The sequence below is a fragment of the Podarcis pityusensis genome, assembly GCF_964106645.2.
Source record: "Podarcis pityusensis genome assembly, chromosome: 1".
Lineage (NCBI taxonomy): Eukaryota > Metazoa > Chordata > Lepidosauria > Squamata > Lacertidae > Podarcis > Podarcis pityusensis.
In genome coordinates this window covers 51,084,545-51,098,294 of record NC_138028.1, presented here as the reverse complement: position 1 = coordinate 51,098,294, position 13,750 = coordinate 51,084,545, and the positions used below count along the sequence as shown (strand labels likewise).

Genomic DNA, 13,750 nt, shown 5'->3' with positions numbered 1-13,750 from the left:
GTCTCCCTATCTCTGACTAGGGTCAGATACAATGATGATGCTACTACTGCAGTTTCCTGGTAGCGCCATCTAGCTTTTTGATAACGACCTGCTTGTTACCCTTCACCAATGGATAACTTCCGGCAATGCAGGCTTGCTTTTAAGGATTCTTGTCCTGTGCCCAGTGAACATCCTACTGAGGGAACCTTCTATGGCTGCCAGGATACCACAAGCACACCTTGAAGGCTTAAAAACACTGGTGCTTAGTTATCTGATCAGACTGCCTAGATGGTGTGCACATGAAGATCAATACCATTTTGAATGTTCCTTATAGGATCCTCACTGCATCCCACACCCATCCCTACTGCAGTCAGGAGTGAGATTGGCATGGGGTTACTTCTGCGTAGAGACAACTTGCTCCTCCTTTTGAAGTCAGGAGCATGGCAGTCCCACAACGTAGACACATATCCCTGCTAGGAAACATATGTCAAATTGTACTCCTGGTATCTATTCTGATAGAATTCTGGATTATTTAACACCATTGCCTGGTTCACACATAACAGTAAACCATGGTTTGCTTGTATTTTTTTTAATCTGTTTTCAATTTGTATTTTGTATTTGCTGTAATCTTTTATGAGATGTCACGTTGAGAAGTGGGCAATAAATCTAATAAATAAGAAACCATACTTACAGCTGGGGCTTCTGGCAGACTTATCACTTGAACCTTGGTTTATTTCATCACAGAATAGTTAACAGCAGCAGTAAGAGAAGTGGAGCCTTGAGTGCTGCTTGAATTCTTTGCCGCTCTTCCCTCATGGCTCTAACTTTGCCACAGTGATGGCTCCTCAACTATAGTGAAGGAGGAGGTCCGGGTTCACAATAATATGAAGCTATAGTTAATGTTAACAAAGATTTATAAACCAACTACAAACCATGGTTAATGAGCGACCTTTAACCATAACAAACAAACCACAGTTAGTGGGATGGGTTCACATGTAATGATAAGCCATGGTCTAATAAACCACCGTTTAGCATTATGTGCAAACCAGGACAATGTTTTGCATAGAGAGAAATTTCACCCTGAAGTGTGATGCTCTGTAGTGCTTCTCACTACCACAAGATGTGGTGATGACCACCAACATGGATGGCTGAAAGTAAATTAGACAAATTAATGGGGAATAAAGCTATCAGTGTCTTCTAGGCATGACTGCTGCATACTATCTCCAGAATCAGATGCAGTGTGCTGGTTGCTGAGGAAGAACAGCAGGAGAAGGCAATTGCACTTCTGTCCTGCATGTAAGCTTCAGGTTGGCCAATGGGAACGGGGTGCTAGGCTAGATAGCCTTTTTGGTTTCATCCAGTAGGGCTCTTGCTATGTTCTGCTTCATTCACGTCAGATTCAGAGTTTGGAAGTATATATATTTTTTAATTCAATAGCCCTGAAAGTGACTCCGGCAATAGACAGAGTCAACCATGGTATTCCTTTATTAGTGACTTTTCAATGATGATGTGTCTGTTTTAACCCTATAAGGTACAAGTAACCAAGGAAGAGTGAGTGATTTCTCACCATGTGCTGTTTTTAAAAAAAAATTAATTCTCTTCCTTCTAAACTTACTACTGTGCATAATTATGCACCTATGTGAGTCTGTATTTACTTTGTTTTACAAGGAGATCCTTTTAATAGAATCACAGAATTGTAAAGTTGAAAGGGACCAAAAAGGGTCATCTACTCTGACGCCCTGCAATGCAGGCCAGGAATCTGTAACCCAGTGTGGGGCTCGAACCCTCGACCCTGAGATTAAGAGTCTCATGTTCTACCAACTGAGCTATCCCAACTTTCTCCATATGCCCATAGTATGAGAAGAGTTTTACATTGGTGACAAGGGTAGGCCATCATAGCTCTGGTTATGCTCATTACTACTACCTTTTAAAAGGAGGATTAACACATACCTGTTTGGAAAAAACATTTTTTTAATGCTTCTCCCTGACACAACATCCTTTCTGAGTGGTCTTCAGCTGTTCACCTTTTTTTTTTTTTAATGAATTGCTCCTGATCTTTGCTGGGTTGTTTTTAACCTTTTGTGAAAGCCACTTCGATTTAAAACCTGCTTCACAAGAGTCTAGCTCATCTCAAGTTGTTCTTTCTTTCCGCAGTTCAAAGAACTGCACAAGGCTGGCAGGGATTTGATGATGCGCGATCAGACAGGCCAAACTGTTCTACATCATGCCGTCAAATCAGGGAGCAAGGAGATTGTCAAATACATAATTGAAAATGGTAAGCCAGACCAGAAAAGGCACTGGGTTGTTTTGTTGTGTTAGTGTCATAGGATGGCTGTGAGTGTTAGAATCAAATATCGGTGCAGTCCAGGAATTAAAGGTTGTGAATTTTCACATAGGTTCTCATCTTTAACTCTGAGTGCACTGTATGACCTTGTGCAAAGACACTATTACTTCAGCCTCAGCTTTCCATCTGTAAAATGGGATCAACGATGCTCTCCTTAATTGTCACTATAGTAAGTGGTACACTGGGTTGCACCAAGAACGTTGTACTACACTTTTGACCCCACCAAGGAATTGAGAGTGGCTGTGTGCAAAAACGGGGGGGGGGGGGAGGTTTTGAAAATAGGTATTTTCTTCCAAAATGGGTTTGCACTTAGAAGTACTCAGTAGCCATTCATTAGAAAGGAAGGAATCCTTCCACTGGGATGAAAAATACTGCATCTGCATACACACCAACACACACGCATGTCTCTGATTCACATCTGGCCTGCTTACCTGCCTGGTTTTCACTCTAGCTATCATCACCACCAGCAGCAGCAGTCCCTCTCATATGCCATAGGTAGCCTGGGATCCTACCCCAGGTCACCTTGCTGGCTTCCCTCTCCCTCTACCCCCAAATCTTCCAAAATCAAGATTTAAAAGCCCTCTCTCACATTTAGACCGCAAATAATGGCATCTTTTAAGGGCTGTGGTGGAGTGAATGCAAAAAAGTTCTGTAAACACTGCTCATTCAGAGTGCTATATAATTTATGGCTGAAGGAGATTAAAATGTTTGTTCACATAGGAAAACAGCTGTGGGGTTGATTTTCACAAAGGCTTTTGATGTCCATGAAAAAAATGTGCAGCCCCAACTCCTACATAGAGGCTCTGCCAGGCCGTAGTGGGAGAGTCGGCTCTGCTCTCCCATCTGCAGCGGAATGAATAAGGAGTGGCGTGGCTCATGTCAGGCAGGCTGGCTTCATTGCTTTGCTTTTGTCTCTTCCTCCCCAGCTCCTGTAGAGATCCTGGATGTTGCAGAAGAAGAAAAGTAAGCTCTGTTTTGGTTTTTAGTGTTCTGTTACTAGCAATAAGTGCCTGCTGCTGAAGGAGGCAGAAGGCTGGCTGTTTTTACATACCCCACCCATCTGGCTGGGTTTCCCCAGCCACTCTGGGCGGCTCCCATCATCATCATCATCATCATCATCATCATCATAGTAATAAAATATCGAACATTAAAAACTTCCCTAAACAGGGCTGCCTTCAAATGTCTTCTAAAAGTCAGACAGTTGTTTATTTCCTTGACATCTGGTGGGAGGGCATTCCACAGGGCGGGCACCACTACCGAGAAGGCCCTCTGCCTGGTTCCCTGCAACCTCACTTCTCGCAGGGAGGGAGCCGCCAGAAGGCCCTCAGAGATAGACCTCAGTGTCCGGGCTGAATGATTGCTCACATCAAGATGAGAGAAGGGCTGAGGGGTGGCCAGGATTTCTCTCCCTGACATTCCAGCTCTCAGGGAGAAAATGGCTGGGCCTGGGATGTCAGGGAGAGACTTCCTGGTCACCCCTCAGCCCTTATCCCATCTTGATGTGAGCAATAGGTGAAGCCAACATCCCCACCGCCTTGCATGGCACTCTGCCCACCTCTTGGTCTCACTAAGCCCAGGCAGAGATTAATGCAATGAACTGGCTCCATCCAGGCCCTCTGCTGGAGCCCTTTGCTCTTTGGAGCAGGTAGGTTAAGCGTGGTTGTTGTTGATCCTGGTCCCCCATTGTATTCTCTTCTCCTTCCAGCGGTGAGACCGGTTTGCACCAGGCTGCAGCCCTCCGCCAGCGTACCATCTGCCATTACATTGTGGAGGCTGGAGCTTCACTGATGAAAACGGATCTGCAGGTAAGAGCTTGAGCTAGGAGCTTGCTGGGAATGGCTAAAGCAAAACCTTAGGGAGCAGCCTCTGTGCTTGGCAGGTGAAGTCTCCCATGGATATGTATTGCTTCAGGCCATTATATGCAGCAGCAGCAGCAGCAACAAAGCAAACACTTCTTAGACATAGAGCAATAGAGTCCCAAGGAAAATAGCAGAGGTTAGTTGACTCCCTGATATGCTAGTTTTCTATGTATAGGGAGATATTCTTCTCTGGAGAGGGAAATGTAAATAAGCAAATGCACACAGTACTTCTATCATTTGCAACGTGAAGTCCTGCAGTGTAGATTTACTTTGGGGCAGAGCAGTGGGGTGGGGGGACCTTCACTGGTAGATTCTGCCGAACGTGTAAACTGACCCTGAGACGGCTCTGGCTGAGAAGAGAATGGAGAATACAAAGCTAGGATGCTTACCTTTAGAGCCAAGGAAGAAAAGACATAATGTGAATCGGAAGGTAGATCTGGGCTTGGGCTGGAGTATTTAACTCAGCAGCTTTCTAAAGAGTTAAATTTATCTCTTCTGCTGCCAGTGTTGTTTTTTCTATCTCGAAATGAGGGGCCAGAATGTCTCATTTCCCCTCTTTCTACTCCCTGAGGTCAGTGCAAGGACAGTCTCACTGTAGACTTCTCCCTCTCTCCCAGCTGTAGACTATTAAGGCTCCTGCATGGGAGGGATACCATAGCAGGAAAGGCATACAAATGAGCAGCTCCACAGCAGTAGGGTAAACTTCTGCCCCCCATATGCAAGTGGAGTATCGCTTGATGTCAGAGAGTCTGGGCACCTTAGAGTACAATGCACAAGATGCACTTTCGTCTCTGTGCCAGAATTCCTTCTTGATGGAGAAGGAATTGAGACTGTCCCTTGGTCCCAGTGCTCCCAGGGGCTGGCCAGCGGCAGACTAGAAGCAAACATGTATTCTCTGGCCAGTTGAGATGCCTTTCTGCCAGCCGGTTATTGTGACCCAAAGCTGAACAATAAGCCCAGCCAGTGGGGATGCTTCATGCCATGAAGCCAAAAGCTCCTGGGGCTTGTGAGTTCACCTGACCGAAGTCGATGCTAATGGAGCTATAAAAGCATTGGAGCGTTTCAGACAAGCAATAAAAACCCTTTGCCAACTGCGTGAAGTTGTTTTATAGCCAATTCTTGGCAACTCGCTTGCTCCCCTAACCTTTCGCCAATGGCTCAGGAATCAGGATGCAACCCAAGCAAAAGTGACTTTAGCTGGAAGCAGAACTTGAGCAGCCATGGAAATGGGAAAAAGAGGACCAAGGTGAGAGAGGAAGGTGATATTTTGAGACTGGCCAGCATACTGAAGCTTGTAGGGCTTTTTCACTGTGTGAAGTAAGAATGCCCCTTTCCCCCTGCTCATAGAAATGGGTTCTGGCCCTCCAGCCAGCAGGGTTTGCATTTCTGAGACAGAACACACGTCTGGGTTGGTGACCCTCTCTTAATACGGCTTCCTGCATTTGCCACGGGCACAACGCAGCCTGGCTACCATCGTGCCATAAGTTTCAACATGCCTACCTACTTTAATAAGGCATATGCTGGGAACCCATGCTGCTTCTCAAGCCGACAGAGGAAACTGCATTGTGTGAATTTATGAGCCCTCGTTCTTTACCAATAGTACTAGCATGTCTTGAGCAGAGACTTGGTCCACGTTGCCCCCATCATCGAATTATGCGGCTGCAGGGGCAGTGGAGGGGAGGCGCCTTTGAAGTTCTGATTCCAAGCTTAAATGCTGCATGGTCAAGTAGAGAAGCTCTCTGCTTGTTTTCCTTGTTGCAAGAGAAAATCATCTTTCATTCAGCAAAACCTTTGGTGCTGGCAGTGGTACCTTGCGCAGTGCTACAGCTATGTCTGCCTTCTCTTTTCTTGCATGTGAACCTGTGTCTCCTCTTTGTGGGGAAGGTTTGTGCATGACCTTTGCTCTGCCTTTGTCTCTCCATCCTTTTTTTGGGGGGGGAGGTGCCAGTGGAGCTTGTGCTTGTATTTACAACTCTGTGTGTGTGTGTGTGTGTGTGTGTGTGTGTGTGTGTGAGAGAGAGAGAGAGAGAGAGAGAGAGAGAGAGAGAGAGAGAGAACCTCTGCATCTAAGCCATTGTGCACCCCTGTGAAATATGGCCGGCGACTGTCTCGGGGTCCCTTCCTTCCTTGCTGCCTTCTCCCCACTGGGATGCGAGGGCCCAGCGTAGAAGGCCTGTCCTCTCCCACTTTCAATGGAGACGGCAGAGAGCCAGGTTTCCTTGGCCTTTCTCAGCAGCAGAGTTTGCTCCGTGCTGGTGGAGGGTGGGGGTAGTTAATGAGGGGAAGGGGGGGCAGAGGCTTGTGGAATGGGAGAGGGGGGAGGGAGGGGGAGACATGGCTGAAAGCTGTTAACAGATTTGCTTTTTATGGAGTGTAGGAGTTCATTAGTGGACGCAGTCCAGATGGCTGCAATAAGTTCGTGAAATGTGAGCCTCCGCAGGGACCAGGAGCTCTAGTAAGGCTGCTGGTGGGGGTGGGAGGTGGAGGAGATGGTATTTCAGGGCACTCCCCAGACACACACCTCACCCCAGCCCACCCCCACTCTTTTTGCTTGGATTATCCTGGCTTCTGCAGGCCAGGAAAATAAGCTGCCTATGGCAAGGTTTCATTGTACAACTGTGCAAGGCAATCACCTTTTTTCCTGTCAATGCAATTGGTAGTGAGGATATTCAAACGCAGGCCTTTATTTTATTTTCCCAGCAACTGGGTTTGGGGGAAGGGGGGGTGGCAGGAGCATGCAAACAGGTCCTTGAGGACTTATCTAGCTGTCAGCTGTTAATCTCCCAGAGATCCCTAAGCATTCCTTCCCAACATGCTCCTTTGGTTTCTAGTCTCGCCCCTCCTCCTCCTGCTCCTCCTTGAGGCAACACTCGACTTAATAGATCTCAGCCACAAACGTTTTTCTAAGGGCTCGGAGTCTTTTTCTGCTCATGCTTGCATTTGCACATAGATATTCCAGGCTAAGCGGTATGTCCCTCCAGAGGCCCATACCAGAGGCCCTCGCTTGCTTCTCTTAACTCGTGGGAAGTCCCTTCCTGCAGACTCTTCCCTACCCCACACCATGTGCAGAAAATTACACATAATGTCGCCAGGGCTTTAAACGGTCGCCGAATGCTGCTCAGCCGTGATTGTGTTGTTTATAGTAGAATTTGGCTATCTGGTGTGGCGTCTTTGGGTAGTTTTAAAGCTCAGTAGAATATAACTTTTCTGAGCTTTATCATTACCTATATATTTTAAAGCAATCTTTGGCAGTCGTCTTCTTTGGCGATCACTTGTAGCCGAGTAAGATTGCCTTCCGTGTTGTTCTGAGGACAGCAGAAATTGTAAAAAGGGGCTTCAAAGGGGGAGAGAGGATGAGATTTCTTCTTCTCTCTCTCTCTCTCTCTCTCTCTCTCTCTCTCTCTCTCTCCACATCCTCCCCCACCCCAGAATATCACATTCCACTGTCCTTGGATACTTCTCTTAGTCTTTCCTAGTGTGTTCATGGCAGGGGAGGGGGACTGAATGAAGACCCACACACGCAGTACCCCCCAAAAGCCAGATGTGTGCCTATGGGGATAATATGAAGCCTAAAAGTAAAAGCAGGGTCTCCCCAAATGCAATGTTTGTGGGTGGTTACTAAGGAGAGGACCTTTTTGGTGGTGATGCCCTGGCTGAGAGATGCTCACCCTAGGAAAGCTTGTCTGGCACCCACATTGAGGCCATTTTGGCCCCAGGCAAATACCTTACTTTTAAGTAAGAGCTCTTAAGTATTTTTATTTCGTTTGAATCTGCAATTCTGTGGTTGATCTTAGTGTTTAATATTTCATTGATGGTGCAAGTTGCTCACATGGGGTAAATAAACAAATTCCTAAACACCTATATAAACAATGGCGGGAATTCAAGCTTGCCTCTAAATCTTGCGATTGGGTAATACTCAGTATAATGGCTCACAGCAGATTTGCTGCCGAACAGGTTACTCTGAAGAGGAGATGAAGGCCCGCTGGTCATGTGGTGTATTGTTCCACTAGGATTTTGGGTTGTCAGACTTCAGGTCCCCACTCCATTCCATCGTGAAGCTCACTGGAGGTCCCTGGACCAATCACTGCTTCTTCACAGGGCAGTTGTGAGGATAGAATCAGGGGTGGGGAGCAGGGAGGATGCCAACTTGAGCCCCTTGGAGGAAAGGCGGGGCACAAATGCAGTAGATAAGTAAATTAAAATAAATAACTTGCTGTTGCCTTTTGTTTTCCCTCTTGCAGGGAGATACACCCAAGCACAGAGCTGAGAAGGCAAATGACCCTGACCTGGCTGCCTACCTCGAAAACCGTCAGCACTACCAGATGATCCAGCGGGAGGACCAGGAGACAGCCGTGTAGTGCTCAGAGCATGCCTTATCCCTGCCTTGGGGAACAGGAGTAGAGTGGCACAGGAGCCTGGCCAGCCTTCCCTTGAATATCCAGCATGGAGAGGATTGGGGGCTTTGTTTGGGCTTGGCCGTGGCACTGTTATTTGTGCAGTGGGTGTTGAGCAGCGCTGACTCCACGTTCCCCACCACCACATTCCATGGATGGGCTCTGCTGCCTAATGCTCCCTTCCTGTCTGCCTCCAGCTCCTACAGAGGGCCCTGCTGCTCCCTCGAAGCACTGGGAAGGAAGACCTTGGTGTCTTCCAACCACTGTCGGAGCCCCTCTTGGGGGGCCCTGCCACCTGGCATGCGAGGTCTCCAAGGGGCAGAGTCCCTGCTGTTTTAGAGTCCCCACACTTTCTCCAGCAACGGGTCCTGACTTTCTCGGTAGTGTGACCAAGAGCTGTGCCCATTGCCCTGGTGATAATATCCTGTTACTGGAAAGTTGCTGCCGCAGTTCTTGAGACGAGGCAGAACGTAGGGATGGAAATGCTGGCGGTGTATTGCACCCCTGCCTCTGCCATCCGCACATCACTGGGATCCGTTACTGGTGTGAACCTTGGGTGGCAGCCGCAGTGGCAAGCAGCCAGACTACTCACAAAAATAGTCATGGGCAAGTCTTGCAGCCTCAGCACAACATATCCTCCGCATCTGCCCTTTCCCCACTCCCCTTGCCCTTTGGCCCCATACTGTATGTCCCATGTGTAAGGGGTGCCTATGTAACAGGATGAAAGTGCCTGGTATGTCCAGGGAGGACCACACCACATGCATTCATCCCTCTCTGCAAGTAAGAGCAAGCTGCTCCAAGCTGACTTTTGAGTCTGCTGCACCAGAAATTTTGAAGAAGAAGAAAGTGCCTCCTTCCAATCTTTCCTACTTTTTTGTTTGGTTGGAGGGATTTTTTTGCCTCCATTCTTACATGCTGCTCTCTCTCTCCCTTTCACACTCTGTGATCGAGGAGACAGCAACTTATTGTGAATGTGTGCGAAACGTGTTAAGGTTTGCTGAGAGGGGCGCTCAAAGCCCACCCTGAATAGGCCATCAGCTCTTATCACCAGTAGGAACTAAGGGCTTTTGCTATAGATCATACATTGCAGTATAGAGAAGCAAGTGCATCAGCCAGTGGTAATATCACACTATCCATTTGTCAAGGGACCAGTCGCTAGTGGTAAGGGATGGAACTGTCCCCCTCCCCAGTTCCTTTTCTGAACAAGAATAGTCTTCACAATTTATTCCTTGATCCAGCCTAGGCATACACATGCACACCTTCAACTTCCCCTGCAGTCCCACTGCCAAGACTTACCCTGAATTATTGTAATTTGGTATCCATACCCTTTACGATATTCAGGAATCTTCAGCACTATTGCAAGCTGATCTGGGGGTTTTTATGCCAAGCAGTTTATTTATCCAGGTCTCTCCAGCATATGCACAAAAAGGCAGTCACCTAATGTTGAAGAAACTCATTCCTCAACATGCTCTGGCAATGGATACTGGGAGTCTTGCTTCCAGCCCTGTGGTTTCTCCAGAGTCTTCTGGATCAGTTGCATTTAACCAGTTGCATGTCTCTAGCTGCAATAAAGCTAATTTGTCATCCTTGAAATACATTGAGCAGGTAGCCAGGAGTGGGAGCAAAAACAACAGAGACGCCCAGCTGACTTTTAGTAGGGCAGTTTGCAATCCTATAAACAGGCAGTCCTGTCAGAAATTTAGGGAGCTGAGAGCTCTGCTTAGTCTAAGGAAAAGCAGGCTGGCAGTGGATGAAATTTGTTTTATGTAAGTTTAAATCTCCAGTTTGCAGCAAGAACTTAGCCTCAGTGAGGCTGCAAGCAGTGTTCTGAAACAGTTTAGAAGACTAATGGTTTTCTATGGGATAGTGACAACATTGGAAAGCAAAAGAGCATTGAGCTATAGGGGTTTGCAAAAGAAGCATTTGCTCAGTCCCCCCCCTTTCTCTTTTTTGCATTGGTGCATCTTAGACGGCATAGGAGTCATGGACAAGCTGGTGGGTAAAGGAAGTCTGCACACAAACCTAATCTTTGTTTACTATAGATGCAAGGGGTTTGAATTTGGGGGAAAGAACTGCAAAGGCCTGTTATGTTTCGGAAGACTCAGGAAGATTAGGAGCTTGCTACATCTCTCCAGCTATCCTCTATTAGGAAATAACTTGCATCTGCCTGGAATCCTATCCTCCTCCAAGACTGACTTTCCTTTCTGTACCTAATGCTCCTGTCTATGATTAGAAGCATTGACAATCCTCAACAGCACCTGAGACTTCGGAACATGCCCATGTGTTTGTTTGAATCCACATTCCCACCTAGCAGTGTTCTTCTCCCCAGGTGTGGCCACACCCAAACACAGCACTCTGGGCCCAGTTCCCAGGTGTGTCGGGGAACCAGCCCACCAGGTGCGGAGGAAACACAGGTGAACCGTGGACTTGGCCTAAACCAGACATTCATTCAGATACTCTTATATCTGTGGCACACACTATATTTCCCTGCCTTCCTCTCCAGAGCTATGGCAAAACACCCAAGGCTCTTCTGGCAATTAGTGCCAGGGCGCAGCCAAGCTTCCTGCCTGGATCAGCCGTGTCTTTTGGCCAAGCCAGTAATGGATCTTGCAGGTGAGGTGGAAGAGAAGGGTCTGACACCGCAGAAAGACACACAGGGCCCTCCCCCTTCCGAGCTGCGTCAGGGCTCATGCTTTGGTCGTCTTAAATTGTGAAAAGTGGTCTTCTATAGCTGGATGTACAGGAGAGCCCCCTGGAAGCATTCATATCCCACAGGCCTGCCGTCTCTCCTTCTCTCCTTTTATATGTATTCTTAAACTTTGTACAGGTAGTTCCAAAGCACACTGTTCCCCCCGTTTCCTCTGTATGTGTGTTTGTGCACGCGTGCGTGTCCTAAGCCGAGTTGCTGTGCAATTCAAATCTTGGCTTGTTTTACTTCCAAGGGGGAGGAATGTGTTTGAGGGTGGATCTTCTTTTTTTCCTCCCCTGTGCAATACCTACTTCCTGTCTCCTAGATTCAGACTATTAGGACACTTTTGATGGACTGTATTATTATTATTTTTGTAACTGTATTGGAAGCGTGTGCTTCCGTTGGCTTTTCTCTGACAGTTTAAATGTTTTGTTGGGTTTTGCCATTAAAATATAAGGATGGACATTTTACTTCTTCTCCCTCTTTCTGCCTGCGGTGAGTGGGGTTTATAATAGACAAGGTCTTCTGTGCCCCAAGAAAACCCGGTGTTATGTCCCTTTTGTGAACAGGGGCTCCCCACATACATTGATGTACACATTGTTTGGAATGGCTTCTCAGCCTAAGTATTAGTAATAATAATAATTTTATTATTTATACCACGCCCATCTGGCTGGGTTTCCCCAGCCACTTTGGAGAAGTGGAAACAGCAGATCAGATTGCCCAGCTTCCTTTAGTTTCCTTGTCTCTCTGTACCTGTTGTAGGCATTGTAAGCTTAGAATGTGGAACTGCTGGCAGGTTCTCAAATCTTTTTCTGCCATGTATTCCAACCCATGGGCCTGCTTTGTTCCTCACTGCTAGCATGTGGAAGAAACAAACCATTATTCCTGACGTATGGTAATGTCAGAACCAGGAATTGTGGTTTCTTTTGCTCCAGACAAACCACAATGATAAGCCAACGTTTGTTCTTACCTGTTGTGGTTTGTCTGAGCAAAAAGCAAACTATGGTCCCTGGTTCAGTCAGATGCAATGCCAGGCCCAAACATCATGTTTCTTCCGTGCACTACCAGGGAGGAGCAAAGTGGGCACGATTTGCTTTTGCACCATAAACCATGGCTGATAGCTTACTGTGACATGCAGCTTCCACCTGTGTGTTGTGGGAATGACAGTTGTGGACAATGTGACATTACAGTGCCTATGTACATTTATGTTTCCGTCCCACTGTCTATGCCATTGCAGGTAACAGTTTCTTAACACGTTACTGTGGATTCAAATGCACACTTGGGAAGCTGTTGTTATATTGCATCATATAAACCTCATGCAGCTTCCTGGAACAGTTGTCATCTTAACATGTTGTTGCAAAAAAACAGTCTTGGGGAAACTTTTTAAACGTTACAATTTATTGTGGTATGCACTCAGTAGACAAACAACCTACTTCATTTGAGGGAAGGGTTTCCTTGTGAAATAAAAGCAGACCTCACCATCAGAAAAAGAACCTCTCAAAAAGGTATGAATATTGAACAGGATTAGAAGAAAGATGTTTTGTCCAGGGATGAAGAGCCTTTTCAGCTGCAAGCAACACTACATCCAAAAATACGTACCCTTTTCACACATGCATCTTCCCCTCCTCTTTAGTTCACACTTATTTCTAGCAGGGTTTACTTCCATGTAAATGTAGTTTTAGATTGCAGCTGCAATCTGGCATGAAGAATAGTGGAGAATTCCCTGCTTAACTGTGGTGATCAGCTTTGCGCCTGAAGTATAGGGCAGGGACTCCCAGAAGGCTGCATCATCAATTTTATTCTGGCAGGGGGGTAGCAGGCTCCTGCGAGTGAGCTTGCACACATGAATCAGACTTTCCTTTTTCATTTGCAGTAGATTTTCTTTTTCATAATATAGCTTGGAATTTTTAATCAATGTTTATTTTGGAGCTCCTCAAAAGAACTCTTTGGCATTCACTACCCTGCCCATAAATTGCCTGGTCATATCTCCTAAAAGGATATGCGGTTTCAAACTTAAGACTGAGGTCTGATTGTAATTCTGCTCCCAGCTTAGCTTGCTGACTCATATTTGGGGGGAATATCTCATTTCCGCCTCCTTTTTAACAGTTTCCCTCTCCATAATTCTCAATATTTTGGGGGGAGATTTTGGATCCAAATGCATCCAAATGCTCCATAGCAAGGATGGCTGCTCTGTACTAGTGCTGTGCATTCAGTAAAATTCTGGGGAACCTACCAGACTGCATATTTCGTAAGTAATACATGGCATTTGAACATACCTTAAAATGCAGGACTTTAAAAAGCTTCTGCAAACTAATCATGGGGAAAAGACATTTATTGTAATGTAGCAATTACCTTTTCTCCTTTGGACAGCCAGAAGATGTCCAATTTAGTTCTTCACTCTAACCTTTGAAATTGCCTGTGTGTACTAGGATCCCTTGGGTGTTTTCCACTTAAGTGCTTCAGATGATGCCATTCCATGAAAAAG

General features: G+C 46.5%; 1 protein-coding gene across 12 annotated transcripts in view; it reads left to right on the top strand.

Annotated features, from left to right (window-relative positions):
• The window catches only part of DGKZ (diacylglycerol kinase zeta), a 142,329-nt gene extending 130,594 nt beyond the window's left edge, over window positions 1–11,735 (top strand). For 11 of the 12 annotated variants that reach the window (XM_081001488.1, XM_081001485.1, XM_081001492.1 and 8 more), the window contains 5 exons: window positions 2,134–2,254; window positions 3,250–3,286; window positions 4,029–4,128; window positions 8,424–10,948; window positions 10,991–11,735. In XM_081001488.1, coding sequence (XP_080857614.1) covers window positions 2,134–2,254; window positions 3,250–3,286; window positions 4,029–4,128; window positions 8,424–8,540 — 375 coding nt within the window. In that variant the 3' untranslated portion in view covers window positions 8,541–10,948; window positions 10,991–11,735. Of the gene's footprint in view, window positions 1–2,133; window positions 2,255–3,249; window positions 3,287–4,028; window positions 4,129–8,423; window positions 10,949–10,981 lie in introns of all 12 variants that reach the window. The other variant, XM_081001482.1, reaches the window with a different exon arrangement.
• The last annotated feature ends 2,015 nt before the right edge of the window (window positions 11,736–13,750 follow it).